The 21,497-nt window shown below is 44.4% G+C and overlaps 1 protein-coding gene across 3 annotated transcripts in view; it reads right to left on the bottom strand.

The window, feature by feature from the left end:
* Positions 1–21,497, bottom strand: part of LOC144769396 (histidine--tRNA ligase, cytoplasmic-like) — a 292,971-nt gene that overhangs the window by 55,143 nt on the left and 216,331 nt on the right. For all 3 annotated transcript variants that reach the window (XM_078653452.1, XM_078653450.1, XM_078653451.1), the window contains 4 exons: positions 16,047–16,174; positions 15,715–15,972; positions 7,764–7,880; positions 2,759–2,905 (listed from right to left, as the gene is read on the bottom strand). In XM_078653452.1, the coding sequence (XP_078509578.1) occupies positions 2,759–2,905; positions 7,764–7,880; positions 15,715–15,972; positions 16,047–16,174 (650 nt within the window). The remainder of the gene's footprint in view (positions 1–2,758; positions 2,906–7,763; positions 7,881–15,714; positions 15,973–16,046; positions 16,175–21,497) is intronic.

Consider the following 21,497-nt stretch of genomic DNA (forward strand, 5'->3'; position numbering starts at 1 on the left):
AGGAGTTAACATACTGCCCCCACCCATTCTGGTTGCATCTGTAGTTATAACCCCTGCCTCAAGAGAAGCGCGGGAAGTTCTCTTGTTCAGGTTGGAAGGGACTACCCACCACTGTAGTTGTTCGCCATCTCTGGAGATATCGGGACAAGCCTTTAATAACCCTGTGACAGGATCCCAGTGGAATGCAAGTGATTGATTAGAAGATAATTGTAGAGACAAGTCCAAGGAACTATCAGTAGAGCAGCTACCATGTCTCTTATGGATCTCAACAAAGTCCTGGTTGGGCGTATAAACCCCAAAGAAGAGTTCTGAGCTAACTCTTCAGTATTTTTGTCTTTGAGGAGGAAAAAACCCTTCTACCTTCTGTTCTGAAATGAACTCTAAAAACTGAGGTCTCTGAGTTAGAACAAGGTGAGCCTTCTATTTCGATGCTTGCTTTGTTCACTAGAGGCTGAAGGCCCACTTGCCTCCTTTTTGATGAGAGCTTCCCCTGCCACTCCATTTGTTAACGGATACCCAATGTACCCTTCCCCAGAATGGACAACTAGTGAGTATGGTTTTCTAATGTGTGGCAGCAGCAATATTTGTTTAAATATCAGTTTGCTTTCAGGATTCGGCTGGAATGCTAATGCGGCAGGGCAAACCCACCATTGCATACACTGCTAACCGTTCAGCAGACTGCTTTAGCAAAATAGCAGCTTTTCGGCAGTGATGAAGGTAGCTTTAGCAGGCCTATTTGTGCGCTGCTAACCTGCTAATAAAAAACATGTTGATATAAACATACATTATAAAAAATTCAAGTTCTTTTATAACTTATCTTTTCCTTGAAGATGCTATGTATCACCATTTTATCACACAGAGGAAAACAAGCATTTACAATGCAACGGTTTCGCCTTTGTAAAAGTTAGAGCTATTGTTATTGTAAATGAAATTTTTTTTATTTATGTGTTGGTTTTGAAAACAGATAAATAAATGGCATTGTCATTTACAATGCCAATAGCTCCAGTAGACAAGGCTGGGAAGCCAGACGTCCATTCGGGATGCCCTTAAAGCACCAAGTGTCACAATACGAGGTTCCCCAGGTCACCACTTTACTCTTTAAACCTGTACACATCTTAAAACAGCATTTAATTAAAAAAATAACAACAACATTAATACCCCTTTTCACTGAATAATTTAATTCGTTCGGATTTTAGTTGGTACTGCTAAAAGTATGCAAGAATAGACAGCCGGATGGATGGAAGGAACGATGGATGAAAGTGATGTCTGTATAGATTTGCATGGATGCATTAGTAGATGGGTAAGTGGCTGCATGGATGGATGGGCACTCAGAATCGCATGTCACATCTCTGCAAACCGAATCCGCTCTCGTTGCTTGTCTCAGCGCAGCGAAATCTCAGCCAATGCCTTTGTATGATAGAATTATAACAGCTTTAAAAAAGCAACGTGCTAAGTTGTGAAAATCACACAGCCTGCTGGCAGGCATACTTTAAATGCCTGAAACGACCCCACGATAGAAACGCCAACCAACACCGCAGGCCTCCTTCCTCCTTTCAAGTTACATAAGTGCAGCGGAGACATGAAAGGCTGCGCCACCCACGGGAACAAGAGAACAAGCAGTTTGGAGCTGGGTTTCCGGGGAAACATTAGCGCCCGCGGAGCTTCATTCCGCAGCGTTTTGCTGCCACGGGCGCTTTCTGTAATATTAAATTCTGGTCCGGCTGAAAATTAGCACGCACTGCAGATTATTATTTTAAATCAAAAAGATAAATAAGAATTTATTAAATGTTTAAATGACTGCAGATGCTAATATTATAATACGCTTTTCTGTTCCAGATGCATTGAGGCAGCAGGGTGGAAGGCTGCTAGGCTGCTCAGCTGCTGCTGCTGCTTTGTATGCAGATGGCGTTCGAGGTATTTCCCGCTGTCGGTGGAAACCCCCAACCGCCCTCCTGGGAGCTCTCCTCGCACGAGCCGAAGACGATCATTCGCTCTGCCTCAATAATTTAGCATCGCTCTGTGACTGAGAAGGGCTTTTCCAAAAGACTGGAATAGAAAACAAGCATTGTAGCCAGGGCACAAGTCCTAAACAAATCAGGTCCCGGGCCGGCCAGCCAATCACAGCGCGGCCCGGGGATGACGTCACGGGGGTGTCCCGGGCCGGCAGCCAATGACAGCGCGGCCCGGGACAAAGGGGCGGGACTTAAAAAAAGTCCCAGAAACGCCCCCGAATCGCGTTTTCACGAGAAATCGTGAATGGCAGCCTCTGTCTCCCAATGGCTAGCCTCTATTTATGGAGCTAGCCAATGGTAGACGGAGGCTGAACCAAAGTACATATGTAGAATCATGAGGTTTCGCCGTGGGCGGGGCAACTGCTACGCAGTTGCCAACGCCCAGGACGAAACCTAAAAACAGGAACTGACGTGGGTCAGTACTACTTTTAGTGGACGGGAACACGAAATACGCCATGTTGGGTGTACGGACTCAGATCACTTTCATTTTTATTTCTGCTTATAAACGCTTGTGCCTTCATTTACTTGATGCTCAATTGAGAAATCTGCGACAGAGAGGACGGACGAGGAGGTTATGTGTAATTAACACTTTTAAATAGTGCGATTAACATTAACTTGGGTCTGTATTAACAAAGGTTGACCTCGGATTCCCACTTGGGACATGCACATCTATCTGAAAAGAAGCAGCAGTGGGAGATATTTCACACGCTACTTTACTTCCCGGCAAGGACATATCCAGTTCTTACCTCCTCCCTGGTTTTCACAACACGCAGCTTGACAACACCATCTTTCATTTCCTTTTCACCGATGATGACAACAAGCGGGATCCCTGTCTCCTCACAATAGTGCAGTTGACTTAAAAGCTTTGGATTTTTCTTGTACAGCATCTCAGCCTACAATCAAGAGTAGATCAGAGTCAGCGATTCATGTGCTACAGTTACACAATATCGTTGTCCGCCAAACCCACTACATATCCGCCCCTGAATTGTAGACACACAGGTAGAAATAGATACAAAGCCAAGGCACAGGCTAAGAACCTCAGACAAAAGAAGACCTGATATGAATGCCACATTCAGACCATAAAACAGGGTTGCGTAGTGTAGTGCGGTCCTTCTTACCCTCAGCTGTGTTACATACCTAGCATCTGTCTTCTGGCAATCGGATTGGAGGTGTCCAGGAGGTGTCCCGTGAATTTACTGGGAAAGGTAATTGCCCTTCTACACAAAGGCCAAGATTTATGCCACCATCAATGTGAGACACACACCGGGGCAGCAGACGGTTAAGAGAAGACCGGTGTATTGCTCTCTACTTAAACATCTTCAGGACCCTGAATCCGGTAACCCATTTCCCCAGAGGTGAACCACAGCTCCTTGAAATATCCCTGGGTCTTCCTTTAGGTACTTTTACCAGGCCAGGCTAAAAGCAGCCGGTTGGTGCTGGTCTATGCCAGAAACACCAAGCACAATACAAATCAGTCTGGAGGTTAATTTAATGAAGGTGGAGACAAATCTAAATTAACTAGAAGACAAAGTTTGAGAGAGAAAATCTCAACGATCAGAATAAAAATAGCCTTAACAGTTTCATGGGTGGCGTTACAGTATGGGTTCAGGGCCCTTGTAGAAATCAAAGGGAGGAGAGAAATATTTTTTAAAAAAATCTTTTAGGACTAAATTGCATTTAATCGGGAAAATTCAAATCCCAGAACAAACACCAATTTGTACAGGGATCGTAATTGTTGAGCCGTAGTGTGTGAAGAGGGTAGTGCGCAAAAAGGGGCCTGGCCCGGCAGTCTGATTTATTAATAAGGTCTGGAAGGTGCAGGCAACAGGATGGACTGCATGCGACCCGAAGGGGCAGAGACAGGCATGGCAGGCGGCCCGCACTATGTGGCAAAGGGCTGCCTGCCTTTTTCTCAGGCTGCTGAGTTATGCTCATGCCAGAATATCTGAAGAGTTCTCAGACTATGAAAGGGAGCCCGACACATCTTGTGAAGGAGCTACACAGCAGAGCCAAACCACACTAAGCTCCATGTGCAGGATTGCACCAGCTGGCAAGAGTACAGCAGGCACCAGACTGCACAGCTCTCAGAGCAGTCTAGGTTAGGCAGTGGTTCTTAACCTGTGGTCCGGGGACACAAGGGACGACAAAGCCTCTTCAGGGGGTCTGCGTGACTGTTTAGAAAATTAAATAATGTTAACAGATCAATACATTGAATATAATTAAGAAGCCAAATGTGCAACCGAAAAAGTTAAATATTCTGTAAATGTGAAGGATTTTCAAATTGGAGGCTACAAATCAAGTTGGGGTCCTCAGATTGATTCATGGAAGCATTGCAAGGCATCAAACAGAGTACAGTAAGGACGACGAGTGGCCTCAATTGAATTTAGATAAGATCCAACCTTTCCATTAACATTTTGATTTGTTTATATGTTAATATTTCATTATTTGTTTGATGAATGGTTGTATCTGTTTTTTTAATGTGTTGTTTTCAGGTTTAAATAATCGAAAATGCTTTCCCGGCTTCCAGTAATCAATCAGTGGGGTCACCGGGATCCAGTAATGATTAAGTGGGGTCCACAGAAGAACAACTGGGCCAGGGCATAAAGCATCATCTCGGCCATTGCTCAGTCTGTTATGCCATACAGGTTCTTGCCTTCGATCGCCGCTGCTAGCCTTTGTCCTCGCCCATCCTCTTAACTTGCCCTTGCTGTGCCCTTACTCACCTCACTGCAGAAGGTGGACGTTCTTTATTTACAAAGGAAATGTTCAGCACCATTGCTCTGGGATTCAGACACCCTAGGATGAGCCTAGGTAGCATGTAGCATTCACTGCAAAATGGAAACATCTCTCAGTAGCCCACAAACGTGATCGCACGCTGTTGCCCACATTGACTATCATGCTAGGTTACGCTCCTGTGTGAGCCGAGGAGACAGACATGCTGCCAGACAGTGGGCTAAAGTAAGCTTGGGAGGCATAGGGGAAGGAGTGAGAAGAACTGGTCAATATACAGGGAGCAAGTAATATATACCACAGGGGCATTTACAGCTCCTCCACCCAGCCTTAGTGCCCAAATGCAGAACTTGCTAAGCAGCGTAAAGGAACTCTAAACAACAAGCCCAATTCCCAAATGGAAAGCACTTGCAAACCACAACGCCAATCACAGCAACTTTCTAGGACAGTACCCCAAAATGATAGCCATGCAAAGGAAAAACATGTACTTCACCATGGACCATAATGCTCCCACTCCACATTAGCATTATAACACTGTACATTGTAAAACCATTGAAAATGTCGGATTCTGTTCTGATCTGTAAGAGTATCTGGTCACTGAATGGGGAAAGGAGACATAGCTAGTAGGGGAGATGGAGACAACAAAATATAAGATAATTACGACGTGAAAGAAATATTGATTAGCAATGGGGCCTAGCCCTGCAACAAAGTTGACCATTGAACAATGTGGTAATTCTTGGCTTATACAAACGTTGAATGATGCAGAATGGTGGCAATTCAAGAATACTCTGGGCGTGCATGTCACTATTGTGCTCGCCACAACATGAGATTGCTTCGGGTTTAATGGTGGTAATTTATGGCACACTGAGGATGTGTATGATAAGAAGGTGCCATCCTAGGGCATAATGCTGCCCTGGGATTTTGGTGATAAAACCTGCCATATTGTGGGCAAGCATGGTTTGATGGTACCTACCACTGGCCCAATGCTGGTCTTGGAAGAATGGCAGAATTTTTTTAAGTAGTTTGGCCAACGACAGAAAAATGGATCCTGCAAGAGCATAAGGCTGGCCCTGGCAGTAATGCCAGATATTAGGGGGGCCATACACAATGTTGGCCACCTATGCCATAATGTTGACGCTGGCATAAAAATGGTCATTTTTGCCATACACTTGGTATGCTGCATACAGTTGGTCCTGGCTTACCAATGGTACTTTCTGACATGAATGAATAAATGAATGAATACGCACTTATATATCGCATGGCTACTCAAGGGCATCCCAGCGCATCCTATGACACCCAGTCATTCTTCACTGATCATGGAAAAAGAAAGGCTTTCAGCTGTTTCCTGAAGCGGAGATAGTTAGGTTCAAAATGGATATGGTCAGGGAGCTGGTTCCAAAATTTAGCCGCATGGAGAGGGAAACGTCGGCCACCCATCCGTGCCTGTTTAATCCTTGGGACTGACAAACATTTTTTATTGTTAGATCTAACTATCCGGGAGACATGATATAATTGCAGCATAGACTGAATCAGAGGGGTTCCGTTGCCAGTAATGGACTTATGAACAGTGCACATAGCCTTACACCAGATTCTTAAACCAGATGTGGAAATTAATGGTATGATGCGGTCAATGTACATCACTTTGATTACATTAAGATTCACATAGCCTCTGAGAAGTAAGGAACCAGTGCAAGGGAACACACATAACCTTTAACCTAGTGTACATGCTTACCTAACCACTCTCCAAAACCCGGGATGGAGAAGTCTGCTGATGCCTAGGTCTTGGAGAGAAGGCCAGAGAAGATCAAACCCATGGAATTTGTAGATACTTCTTTTCAATTGAATTTGGTAGCAAATTACTGAGTTCTGCACAATATCTGCTGCAGCACACAAGAGACTGACAGCAGTTTTAATCGACTACAGTGTTTCCAACAAAGAGCAATTAGTCCAGGTTTCAAGGCGCCCTTCTTCAGGCATCACCCAGAAACCTATCATTTGGAGCTGAAAAACCCTTCCTCTCCTCGTCAGTTCGAGGGACTGCCAGGCATGTGGACTACAGCAGCAGGCAAGACAGACCTATGACTCCAACAGCGAACTAGTCATTGTGAAGGCAAGGAGGCAGGCAGATGCTTACTAGAAGCAATGTTTGGTCCTGCAGGGACATTTATGTAATACAGAATGCTCTTGCACTGGCATTATAAAGTGTGATTCTTAGAACTAACTGGGGCGATTCAAAGATCTAGAAATTCCAATTGCAATCGCCCTAAAAAGAGACGAACTCCCACTGTCATTTGCTACAGTCAAAATAAATACTCAAATTATTGACCAACTTAAATTCACATCTCAGGTTCACTTGTCGCCCATGGAACATGGCTACCTGCACAGCATATTGAGCAGTAGCTCCAATATAAGCAAGAGCCCTGTCTGGGAGGCTAACAGGCACAGGCCATTGGCTTTCTCCAGTGGGTCCTTCACACCTCTGATAAAGCAGGTTCGAGAGTCTGTCGTAGTTATGAGAAAAGGCTCACTTAATGCTGTTGAGGAGTAGAAAGAGGCGCTCCTCCTTTGGAATATCAAATAGTGAGCTGCCTTACCAGCAAAACGAAGACAGCTGTTATACACCAGAGACTAGATGACCGAAATCCGGTTTGTAAACTCACCGTTCTTATTTAAATCATTCTATTCTAAACCCAAATAATTGAAGGTTTCGTCTGCATCAGAATTTTCACATAGATTAAACACAAGGATAGATTTCATATGGCAAGACCATTGGTTTATAATAAAATCACAGTTATATTGCATACTTTACTTTCAAGACTGTTCAAATTGCCTGGTAATTCTGTTCTCGTAGTCTTAATTAAATAAAGATCCATGATTTTTCTGCAACTTGCACATGTATGCAAGGCCTTAATCGTGCTACTGCCTAGAACACAGAGGAGGTGGAGTTTTACCGGGTGGAAACGAAATCACATTTGCATTTTGGCAAACGCAAAGGACAAGACCACGTTATGTTTTGCTCACCGGAATCCCAGAATCCCATAAAATCGAGATGAGTTTGAGCCTCTCCTTGAGGAAGTCTTTCTGAGCTGTTGCTACAAGAACCTGAGTGGTGGTCGTCCGAACCCGCTCTTCTGCAGCCTGAAAAGGAAGGAAGTTATTAGGCTTGGAGGCATCACTGCATCTACACACAACCCTTTCAGAAGGCTTTCTATTCAGGGATGCTTGTTCATTTCATCTGTGAATGGAGAGGAGTCTGCACATATTTGTTTTTTTAAATTTGTCTGAGGGGCCTCCATAGCATCGAAGATGTCAACATGTGGCCATTTCAGGGTGCATTCATGGATACACAGAAGTAGTGGGGGAGGGGTTGAGATAGAGGTCAGTAGGTGTGGTTAACAGTGGCAGGTACAGTTTATGTGTCAAGTTTATTGGTCAGGAAGGAATGGATGGGTGAGTGAACGGCGTATAGAAGGTAGTTAACAGGAAGATGGGGAAGAACAATTTCTTTTACGAAGACTACTGCAATGAATACCAAGTAGATTTTGGTCTAATCACATTTAATGTAGACACAATTCAGTCACTTTTTAGCTTCTTTCTGATGGCAAGATAGTTTATTTTGACAAAGTTGCGTTTAGCATAATTCGTAGCTTTTTTCCTCGTTTGTCTTGGGTCCTGGCACCATGTTTTTTGGACATCTGAATTCTGTTTGCAAATTGTCTTTGTCCTAGTTTCTCAGAAGGCTGACGCATGAGGCGTATATGGACCTAGTTTCATCAGATATTATAGTCTCCTGATTTTGCACTCTCTTCAAACTATATGCCAGCGTCTTTGCATGGTATTATTTTGCATTATTGCCATTATTCAGGAGCTTGGTCTTTGCAACAAGTGATTCATCTTTAGGAATGCCAGGTGTCTCCTGATTAAGGACAGCTGAAGCCTGATCCCTTTGAATACTGAATGGAAAATAAAACTATTCCATGTGGAAAAAAAATATAGTTGATGATTTGACCACTGCAAGATGATCACTGGAGAGAAGATTGAAACGGAAAAAAGACCATTTGAGAAAATACGTACTAAAATTATGAAGAATGTATCAAAATAGATTTTAGACAAGTATTCAAATTTCATGTTCAACTACTTCGATTACGAAAGGGCCATCTTTTAAAATAAATACCCATCGAGAATTAAGTTGTACTTAGGGAAGCACTGGAAGATGAGGTAACGGGGATGTATGACATCACAACGCATGCTTTCACAACGCATGCCATTACGACGCAACTTTTACAACGCATACCATTACAACGCATAGTGCTTTGGGCGCTGGATAGTGAATAGTTTAATTTACTATTCCAACTCCAGTCCCCGTGGATAGTAGGGAAGGTGTTGGATAGTAAATTAAACCTATTCCCTATCCTAGAGCGCCCCCCAGCGCAATGCATTGTAATGGTTTGTGTTGTAAAAGTTGCGTCGTAATGGCACTGCGTAGTAAAAGTTGCGTTGTAAAGGTTGTCTCCCAGGTAACGGTCAGTCATAGGTGAATGAATTTAACTCCGAGGCAATAAGGTACAAAACAGGAAGCCATAATAATGTCGACATTGAAAGCATGGCACCCACTAAGAAAGTACGGATTTCAGGGTTGCAGTGCAGCATGGTCTCTGTTTCAATATCATTTATCCAGAGAACCTCTTCTTTATCTAAGGGGAGAAATTATTGAGAACTTTGATTATGTTAGCCTGGTGTATCGCCTCTTTTTTCCGATCACAGATTAATATCTTCAACAGCTTCATACATTTGTAAATACATTTGTAAATCTAGTTCAGAGAAGTTGAGATATTGAAAAGTTGGGCACTGACATTTGGCAACCATTGGGGTATGCGCTGTAGGTCCATCCAATTTAGTGGCGTAACAAAGGCCTCTGCGGTGTGGGGGTTCCCTGAGCTCCAGGGGTCCCCGATAGCACAGTACCCAGCCGGAGCACTCCTGACTGAGTCCAGAGGAGGGGCCCCTCCATGTGGTTTGCAGGGGCGCCCCATAAGTTTCGTTACGCTACTGATCCAATTGATAGAGCCCAATTCTTAACATCTTAGGCAGATTGCTGAAACGAGATTGGATTCATTCTAGGGTTGTACCTCATAGTCCCATCCATTTCTTTAACCTTTTCGCAAGGGTGCTGTGGTCACTGGAACCCACCAAGAGGTCAATAAGAATAAGAACAGATAGTTTTTCTTCACCTAGTACACAAAAGTGATTTTCCTCTTTATTTCTATTGTAGATTAGTTCTCTCCAGTGTTCTGCAATCAAAGTAGCTATTGTTGAATTGCTCAAACGAATCCAGCAGCTGCACACTATTTGATGGGGTACATTGTGTTTATATTGGCATTACATTTTCCAAAGTGTTTGGGTCAGCTGAAGGCTTCAGCAGTGGGAAGACTATAGTTTATTTCATGGATGTAGGGACTTAGCCTCTTGGTAAGAAGTGCTTTAAGTTAGTTAATTATTTATTTGTCCACAGATGGTAGGACTTTGAGAAGGTACACTGGGAATGGATCTGCCAACATGTTAGAAGCGTTAACCTTGTCGGCTAGTACACCAATCTCTTCCAATATCATGGGTTCTAATGAGGAAAGGGACGCAGAGCTAATGAAGGGTATGAATACTGCACAGGGCTATTGGAGGTATCATCTCAGAATTTAGTTGGTTTAAAAAGGGAGCAGGAGTCACCCATGGGGTGCTTTTAAAAACTTCAGATGTTATTTCACTGAGGATATTGCAGATTGTCTTCAACTGATTGGAGACAGAATAGATGCGGCTGACATAGTGACCACTTTGTACGCTCTTAACTTCTCTGAAGTATCAGCTTATGTAGATTTCACACAAGATTTTCTTCTTATGGTTAGAGTCTCAACAGCAGTGTGACAGCTTTCAGTCTACCCCATTCCAGGTGAACAAGATTTACAATATACTTATCTTCTGACCAGGCCCTGCCCTTTCGGGCTCAGCTCCAGCACTGCCACAAGGCCCCCCCTGCCTCAATTGCCTCGCTCTCCCATGACCATTTGTTCTTCCTGTGCGCCTTCTCTCCCTTTCTCATTTTAGTTGAAGTTTCTCTCAAACTTTCTCTTTGCCCCTTCTCTGCTTCTCATTAATTATATTTCATTCTATAATGCTTGTCTGTGCTTTCTCACTCTTTCTTTGCCTCTTTTTTCAGCCTCTCACGCATTTTCGTTAATTTTTTCCTGCCTTCTTTGCTGCCTTCTGTACCGTTTGCCTCCTATTCTTGCTACTTTCACTTACCACCTTTTTTCTTCCTTGTCCGCACTTTTGTGCCCTGCTTCCATGCCATGCTCCCTTTCTGCTTCATGCTTAGCCCCACCCATCAATCCAAGCTCTTCTTAATTAATGGTAGTCGCAGCACAGATGTGTAGCGGATGCACAACTGATGCACCAAAGTCAAGCCCGTTTTGTCCCATCTGTGCTCCACCTGCAACAGAACTCCTGGTCCATCTCTCACCAAACACAGCTACTCGTGTGCTTCCCTTCTCAGCCTGAACCTAGAAAACAACCCTAGGCGCTTCTGAAGAAAATCACTGACTGACGCCAAAGGTGCCATCTCCTGCCACTTTTCCTGTACCCTCCCGCACACACACGCCAACCCCGCACGCACCACATCCAACACACACATCATACACAACCACAATCACCTTTCAACCACCACTCTCTATCCTGCCCCTCACCAAACACACCATGAAAATCAGGGAACTGCAGCTCAACCACTCACCAAGACTTCCTCTTCCTGTCAGAAACCTGGCTGACTCCCACAATAATCCCCAAAATAGCTGCGCTATCACCTCGTGAATACATGGTCAGAAGACCAGTCTAATTGACCTGGAGGCGGACTCGCTATGATCTTCAAAGAGCCTATCAAGAACTTCATTTACCTCGCATACACCAACCGCTACATGGAACACCTGACTTTCAAACACCACATCACTGTCCACTACCCCCTGAGTGACAACTTCATTTACAGAGCCCCCTAGAACCATAACCAACTTTGAAAGCACAATCTCAGACTCTGTCGTCCCCTTGATACTTGATTCCAGTGCCTTCATCCTCCTCGCCGACCTAAAGTAGCAACTGCAGGAACTCACCGACCCTAACACTACCAACCTCCTGAAGGACCTTACAAACTATGGACTCACCCAGCGAGTGGAACGCCACACCAATTCTACCGGACACCCATTGGAACCCATCTTCCTTAGCTTTAGAAAACACACAGTGGAGAAGCCAACACCCATCACCTGGTCCAAACATGCCCTTGTCTGCTTCAACATACCCCGCTCTCACCACTGCAGGAATGCCATTGTCAAATCCTCACAATGTGAATGGAAGAATATCTCTGAAGAATCCTGATCCTCGGAGCACCTACACCACCAACCGCAACACCTCAAAGACCTTCCCAGAACCATCTCCAACTTCAACACTTGGATCACCTCCTGGGCATATAACCTATCTCCACTCAAGTCCACCAAGGCCACTAGGCGCAGACCACAAGCAAAGTGGTATAGAGAAGAGGGCAAATTCACCAAACGCCGCAGCAAGCAACTAGAACAAAGATGGAGACTATGCCAGGTTGACAGTAACAAGAGCAAATACAGATCAGCCCGCAGGTGATAACACTAAGAAATGCTCAACTTTCACCGAGAAAGCAAAAGACACACAAATGATGGACGAAATGCAGAACAAATCAAACATTCACTCCCCAGTCAAGAGATTTCGGTTAACTCCATCGTTCTTTTGCTCACCATGCCACCCCAGTTTAAAAACAATGTTTTTAAACCCAGATCTCTGTACTGGGGGTGAATGTTTGACATTGTTCAGCATTCCATCCATCAATTGTTCTTTTTCTTTTACTCATACCGAGAGGGAGAGGTATGCCCAGAAATGGGTCCTGTGTTTACCATGCACCTGAATTAAAGATAGACTGGCTGATGAGGGGTGAGATCCTGAAACCGGTCCCAGGATGCTTGTTTCCAGTCCAGGGAGGACCTGGCCTGGCAGTTCGGGCTGGACTGTTCCCATGCGGAACAGAGTCAAGACTGGTTTGAATATGGCTGGGTTTAAACAGGAATGACATGGTGGGCAAAAAACTATGGAGTCAGGCCCAGATCTCTGTACTGGAGGGGAATGTTTGATATTGTTCAGCATTCCATCTATTAATTGTTCTTTTTGTGCTGCTTTTTTACCAAGCACATCAAAAGAAGCATCAAGGACATCTTCACAATCATGAAAGACTTCACATCTCTGGCAGCAAGCTCCATCAACATCACTCTGTCACAGAACCTTTGCATCCAGATATCCCTCTTCATCAGAAGCAGATCACCAGCATGCACAGCAATTTCAAGCCCCAAGCATATCCCTCCATCCTTGCAGGTACCTACCCATCACTTCCAAATCCAAGATGATCACCCTGGCCACCTCTGCCACCTCACCCACCATCACCTACTCAAGAAACTGCAGCAACTAATTGGTCTATCCTTATTAGATCTTCAACTGAAGGACTAAACACCATCAGCACTGCCCTCACACTCGTTCTGAACGATGCAATCAACCCAGCTACTTTCCTGGATGCCTGGAAACATGCCATTGTTCTCCCCCTCCTTAAGAAACTTTCAGCAGACTCAAAGATGCTAGCATTCTATTGACCAATCGTTTCTAATACCCTTCCCAGTGAAAGACATGGAGAAGACCATTAATATGCCTAGCTGCCCACCTCAACAACGACCACCTCCTCAACACCACTCAATCCAGATTAAGACCCAACTGCAGCACGGATACCGCCCTTATTGCTAACACAGTCTACACCTGACTGATCATGGACAGAGGAGACACTGCTGCCTTCATTCTTCTGGATCTATCCTCGCCATCAACACTGTCTCCCACCCCATCCTCATTCAACACCTACACAAAGCTGTCATTCAATGATCCTGGGCTCCACTAGGTCTGCTCATTCCTTAAAGGCCACACCCAGTCGCTCAAACTGTCTCCTTTCACCTCGGCTTCACCAACCTCATCTGTGACGTACCACAACAGTGATCTCTTAGCCCCACAAGGCCTACATGGTCCCCTCGTTCCCACAGCATCAACGTTATATCCTACACAGACAACACCCAGCTCATCCTCTCCCTATCCAATCAAACACCAAACACTTGCACCACCTGCAGGTCCCAGATAAAAGAAAACCAACTGCCGCAAACTCAACACAGACAAGACGGAAGTAGTCCTATTCAGCAAAGACACCTCACTGTGAGACTCAACCTGGTAGCCAGTGTTCAAGAAATCACAAAGGGACAGGGTTTGTCAAAAAAATGTTTAGGGATGACACTTTCACCAACAGCACGTTTAGAAATAATCAGCTACTCTATGCACCAGTCAAACACATTTCTAGTTTAAGATATATAGATATAAAGCATAATTAGAAAATCTGGTAAACTTAGGTATGGAAACTCTTCACCATGAGACTGTGACAATAAAGCAATTTAAAACAAGTCACTCTTACTCAAAAAAGAGTGGTTTAACAAGGTTTGACAGAGCCATTAAACAGCGTGCTGCAGCAAAACATGATTGTTTTCTGAATATAATGCATCTACGAGATAAATAATTTAATGTGTGATGAAAAAGTTTACGTTTTAGCTCTACAGTAGTTCACCAAGCATTGTAATGCAAGCAACTACAGGAGGCTGAATGTTACACCAAACATCCAAAAGAATGAAGTGAGAGAGAAATACTCTTCTGAGTAGATCCAAACCCTACTCTATCTATATTTTCGAAGACTTAGTTACAATAGGTCTTGCGCTGGTGTCAGTCTACCAGCTTGGATGCGTTAAGAGTAGATGTTAGGTTAGTTGATTAGAGTCTGCAAGGCCGAATCTCTTCATTAACTCTGTCAACATAGAGTCAAGTCTGTGCAGTGTTGTTCTGCAGGTTTTCCTATTGCTTTGATGTCAATTTTAGGAGAGACAGCTGCAGGCATTTACAGTCATAATCCAGATCAAAACTTGTTGTGATTGGCTAGTTCCTATCAAGGTTTCTGAAATAGTATTAATCGATCAATGAGTCTTGATTTTAAATCAACACCGGCTGCAAAATTGTCCCTTTAAAAAATACAACAGAACTACTCGGAAATCCAACTGAGACTTATTTTCACTTTGTGTATGGTAAATATTCATCATGTATTGCTACTCAGAATATATTTCAACTGCTTCACTCCCTTGATTTTTAGTTTCAGATTAACAATTCATGTGGCAGTTCCTGCATTCAGGTTGTGAATAAAAAACCCATAATTATATTCAAAGGACTGTTTTGTTGGAAGTTGGGTGGGATCTGCACTACTTCTGCAGATGACCGCTGCAATCGTGACACTATGACTAGAATCAGTGTGTGCTCTTAAAATCAATGTCTGCCCCAGTGTGTATCAGAAAATCTCTAAATATTTAGCCTACAAAAGTGACCCTACCATTGGAATCTTCTGGACTCACACCATATAGACTGACTCTGATACTACGGGCTATGATTCATCGCGACCTGCTCATCATGGAGTAACTGCTGTTCTTTACCATGGCTGGATCTCCTTCATGTCTGAGCTCTGGGGGTCTTTTTCACACTAACACACTTTTCAGAAGCTGCCAGATATACTTCAGAGTAACAGACAATATTAATCCTAAAACATACGCCTTCATGTAGTCTTTAAGTGTGGGGGATGGAGAGGGGCTCCGTATGGCCGCACTGGATACCAATGTTTTACAAGACTTCCTCAGGGAGTACCCTTTCTTGCATTTTTGCACACTGAACAAACCCCGTCTGTGCCCCTGGCAGGCATATGCCTTTGAAACTTTAGTACACGTCTAGTTCCTATGCACTGTAACTATGTGCTTCCATTTCCGCATGCAAAAAATAAAGAGTTGAGGCCGCATACCTTCTTCTCCATGAGGGAACAGATACGCTCGATGCCGATACTGACTCCCACACAAGGCACTTTTTTACCCTTGGGATCAAACATTCGCACCAGTTCATCATAGCGGCCCCCTCCAGCCAGGCTCCCCACATTGAGGTCCTCATTGTAGCCATTCTGCTTCTGGACATGCAATTCCTTTTGGTCCCAGAGCCGGACAGCCTCAAAGATGACTCCAGTGTAATAATCCAAACCACGGGCTAGGCTTAGATCAATGGAAATCTGCACAAAAAATTAAGATATTAATTCAGCAACCTCTTCCCCGATCTGCCACCTACTTGTCATCTCTCACCCACCTGACGTGTCACACCAAAGAGCTCAAGGTACTCAAACAGTGCCTTCAATTCACTTAGTCCCTCCAAAAATTGTTTGTTCTGAGAGAGCTGTGGGTCCTGCTGCAGACGCTGGATCAGCTCCAACCCACCTAAAGGGAATCAGAAGAACCCAGCTGTAATAACCTGCTACAGAAGAGGCTCAGCATACAAGAAAATGAAATGGTTACCCAGTGGTAGTCCTGGCTCTGCATCACAGACATCATCATTGATGTCATAAATGTTAGAACAATTTCCTGCTGCATGTGTGGACCCAAAACCCTCCTATCCAACATATACATAGATATCAGACGGAGAAAAGTACTGCATAATGTATACAGCAGAATATTCCAAATACTTAAACTACAGGATGTTATGGTGTCAGGAATGACCTTTCCAAAGTGACACTGTGCTTATGTGCATGCAGTATGTACAAGAGCTGCCAAGGAGCAGACTGTTTAAGCTTGCTGCTGAAATATGACAGTAGCTCTGGTTCTGCATCACAGGCATCTCCACTGCCGGCCCACCCTATTCATCTGCTTTCATTTTAACATAACATAACATAACATTACATAACAGGTGTATGTGTAAAGCGCACGATTATACAAAGATGTCCTGGCGCTGAATAACAGATGTTTATGGTTACCCAACTCAATGGTACTCATTTTATCGACCTCAAATGGATGAAAGGCTGAGTGGACACGCCGGGATTTGAACATGTGACCATGAGGTCGAACACAGACCCCTGCAGTGGATGCTTTAGTCCGCTGAGCCACCCGACCCGGCTTAGTCACAAACATGTATGTTTTTTGTTTCAGAGTGGAGATCATTCCCTTAGTCACTCATTCCTCAAAAAGAACTGGCTTTGTGAGGCAGCTGTCAGTACTATGCGTCATGGGGTATGGAAGCCTCAGGATTTCTTAAAGAAGTGTGTTTATTTAACTGTTCTAATACAAGCCTTTCAGGCTGCTCTTCCACTCTCTCCACTTACAGGGTAAACAGCAGTCTCTCCTCATAGTTGCTGCAATTTAGTTTTGGAAATGCCATTCCTGATCTAATGATATTTATTTTAGTCCAAATATAATGAAAATGTTGGCTTTTGGAAGGGGATTTACCGCATTTCATTATGCTGGACTCAACAGTGTCTCGCATCTATATATATATATATATATATATATATACACATTGGATATCAGTGTTCCGGGTGCCCTGCGCTCAACAAATCAAACATTCTCATTATTGTCAAAAACGAAATCTGATAGCACGCATTAGACCCCGTACAGTATATGTATTAGCCTGCTTTACGGTGCCTAGTAAAAGTTTTGTTTTACTCTTTGTGACCTCCCCATGACCATTCTTCCACCACAAATTGGGCATCAGCCCCACACATTCAGCCCCTGACTCGCAGCTTAACATTTATGTTCATTACCACAAAGATACAACAATAGTTGCTAACCTAGTCTCAAATCATTGCACTGAAAACATTTTTGCCACTTAACATCTTTTCCTTCTTGTAAACCCACATGCCTTTTAACATGTCTGCGGGTCACCAACCACTGCAATGTCTTCAATTAAGCCTGCTGATTTGGAATAGAAGAATTGAGAGATTTTTATAGAACAGACTACAAATTAACATCCCACTCTACACTTCTGACTTAAAATCCCGCAATGCTCCCTTGTGAGCCATGCACTTCCCACTGTGTCCATCAATATACTCTATAGCTGATGTACTCATCCAGCCTCAACTTCACCTCAGTATGCAGTTTTTATCCTTCCCTGTCCCTGTCCCACTCCATGCAGGTGACCGAATGGCTTTCAATGCTCCCTAGGCTACCTGCCTTTTTCTCTCTTCTACATGGCTTGACTAACTGACTTCTCATTGCATGATTTTCCAAATTGACTTTTTATTTCTCTCCCTCGCCTCCCTTCACATGCTCCAAGCTAAAATCATATGTGAACTAACTGTGGTGTCTGGACTCCTCCCTTCGTGCAATTAGAACTTGCCAACATACAAGAACTTTAGTGCTTACATTTTCACCCCAGGTAACTGTGGATGGAGCTACATTCTCCTTACACGTCCCTTCCCTTTATTGCTCTAGGACTCCTAGGCATTTCCCTTGCACAGCAGGATGCTTCTAATGGATGACATTTCCTCTCTCTCATCCATTTCTGCACTTGCTGATGGATTCACTGTTTGTGACTTCCTTTTCTTCTCCTGAGATTCTGACATCTTACTGTTTGCTTACTTTACCACAGAGAACCCTATACGTCGGCCAAAACCCTCAGCCTCTCTCCTATGCGGTCTAGAACGATGGAAGCAATGGAGGGTAGCAAAAGTTGTAGTTTATTTATGAACAAGAAACTTGCTAAAGTATGTCGGGATCTGTCACTGTCATATGACACGCTAGTTAGCTGTGGGGTGTCCCACTGCATTTATTTAACATTTAAGAGCAACCACTGCATCAACTTCTATTGAGCCTGGTGCTCAACAGTATGGATGCTGTAGCCGACCACAATAAGCTGGATGGAAACCCCATGTTTGATACATTCCAATCATGGATGATTCTGAACATGCAGAATATAAATGCTTCTATAATGCAGGTCATTCCATCACACGAGCTGTAGCTAAGGTCTATGAGAGAATATTTATGGGGCCATTTTTGACCATAGTATATCCCCTGTATCAATAAGTGAATTCAGTGGTGGCCTCACACAGCTACTGTTTAAAACCTCTACACAGACTATGCTCTTTCTTTTCTCTTGGAGTTCAAAGCAACTGGATTGCCCAGGCCATTATTGACTTAAAAATTGATTGCTGGAATGCACTGCTGAGCAATACAACAAAAAAGTAGAACAGCTCAGCGGTTGTGCAGAATTGGCAATGAGTGTGGATGTGAGGCACACTGAGATGAGAACGCATTTCTCCAATACGTCATAGCTCGCACCGGATGCCGCTCCATCAAGGATCACTGTGCTCCAGGCAGCATCTGACAAAATTCAAAGTATCTGAAGAGAGCAGATTGAAAATGTACCCCACTCGGAATTTACAATCTACTAGGCATTATTTCGTTGATTTATCTTAAATCAAAAGTGGTGGCAAATCATGATGTTCCTAGTCTAATTCTTTTTGTCTCTGTAGTCTCATTTCAGGTGCTCAGAGGATCGCCTTGAAAAACACACAGAAGATGTGAAGCTCCATTCTCCTTGTGCTCCTTCAGCCCTCTGTCTATCCCGGCACTGACGGTCTGCTCCTTCAGCCCTCTGTCTATCCCGGCACTGACGGTCTGCTCCTTCAGCCCTCTGTCTATCCCGGCACTGACGGTCTGCTCCTTCAGTCCTCTGTCTTGCCCCGGCACTGACGGTCTGCTCCTTCAGCCCTCTGTCTTGCCCCGGCACTGACGGTCTGCTTCTTCAGTCCTCTGTCTAGCCCCAGGCACTGATGGTCTGCTTCTTCAGCCCTTTGTCTAGCCCCGGCACTGACGGTCTGCTCCTTCAGTCCTCTGTCTAGCCCCGGCACTGACGGTCTGCTCCTTCAGTCTTCTGTCTAGCCCTGGCACTGACGGTCTGCTCCTTCAGTCCTCTGTCTAGCCCCGGCATTGACGGTCTGCTCCTTATTTATTTATTTATTCATTCAAAGTTTTATATAGCGCGAACAAGATCCTTACAGATATCAGAGCGCTTCACAAAGACAGGGTAGGGGCAGTAGAATGAGCAGAGGTAATTGGGGCAACGTAGTAGTCACAAACATAATAGGATAATAATAACATATATAAAACATATCAATATACAATCAGTTAGACAAATAATATAAGACGACCATTGATCCCCCTACAGAGGTGTTCAGGTGCACCTTGGGTGTGTGGAAGGTTTATACCAGTGTTTTAGTATAGAGAGAGCATTGAGTGGGGGCATCGGGAGAGTGAATCTGTGGCTCAGCGTGTATCATGTATTGGTCGGTAGTAAGCAAGTAGCGTAGTAGTGTCCCCATCAGGTAGAGGTATAGTGTCACAGGGCAAGGTGTGCATTGACACACGGCAGTGCAGGGTCTCTGATCAGCACCTATACCGTTCCGGAGATCTTGGCCAGAAGGATGTTTTTCACCTCTTTCTTGAAGAGTGCAGTGGAGGAGATACGCCTGGTTTCAGGAGGGAGTGCATTCCAAATCCTGGGTGCCATTCCTGAGAAGGAGCGCTTGTAAGTTTTCTCTTTCCGGAATCTACGCGGTTTCAGGAGTAGATTTTTTGAGCTTCTATTGGTTCTCGAACCTCCTGATATAGACAACTTTTGGGCGAGGTAGTTGGGTGCCTTGTGGTGCACGGCCGCGTGTGTCATAACTGCAATTTTTAGCTGTATTCTGGCTTCAAAAGGCAGCCATTTTAGGGACTTTAAGTCTGGGGATATATGCGAATGTTTTCTTGAGCCAGTGATGAGTCTCGCAGCAGCGTTCAGGGAGGCTCTTAAGGGTGCTGTTGTGGATAGCGGGAGTCCGCTGAGGGCCACAATTCCGTAGTCTATTCGAGGGATGACTAACGCTTGTACAGCAATTTGGAAGTCTTCAGCAGGGAGGAAGGGTTTAATTTTCCTCAGTGTGTTGATTTGGAAATTAGCTGCTTTTGTAGCTTTGCTGACGTACTGCTGCATGTTGAGCTTGGCGTCCAGTGTGATGCCTAGGGATTTCGCTGAGTCCACGATGGTGGGTTGGACATTGAGTGCTGTTAGGTTGTTGAGCCATGTTTGGGTGGTGGAAGTTTTCGCCGGGGGTGAGATGAGTAGGAACTCAGTTTTCAGAGCATTTAGTTTGAGGTGGTTATGGGCTAGCCAGGCTTGAGTGTTAATAAGCGTGGAGTTCAGATGTTTGATATCATCCGGGGATTGAAGCTTTAGGTACAGTTGTGTGTCGTCGGCGTACATATGGAATTGGACACTGGAAGCTTGTAGCAAGGTGGTAAGCGGTTCCATGACAAGGTTGAACAATGTAGGGGAGAGGGAGGATCCTTGTGGAACGCCTAGATCTGCAGGCACAGGTGAAGATAGCACATTGTCGATCTTGAACTTCTGAGACCGGTTGTGAAGGAAGGACGAGAACCATTTGAGAACTGTTCCCGATAGACCCATTCTAGTGCTTAGCAGCTCCAGCAAGTTCTCGTGTTTGACCGTGTCAAATGCTGACGAGAGGTCGAGAAGGATGAGGAGGCAGGACTCATTGCGATCAAGAATTTGGAGGGCGTCATCAATTATGTGTGTCATAGCTGTTTCTGTGCTATGTTTCGCTCGGAAGCCTGATTGATGAGAGTTGAGGAGGTCAAATTGGTCAATGTGTTTTGTTAGTTGGAGTTGGACACATTTCTCCAGCAGTTTGGCCAGGGTGGGGATGTTGGTGATGGGCCGGTAATTGTTTAGGTCGGACGGATCAGCTGTAGGTTTCTTGAGAATAGG

Source organism: Lissotriton helveticus, chromosome 7, assembly GCF_964261635.1.
Source record: "Lissotriton helveticus chromosome 7, aLisHel1.1, whole genome shotgun sequence".
Lineage (NCBI taxonomy): Eukaryota > Metazoa > Chordata > Amphibia > Caudata > Salamandridae > Lissotriton > Lissotriton helveticus.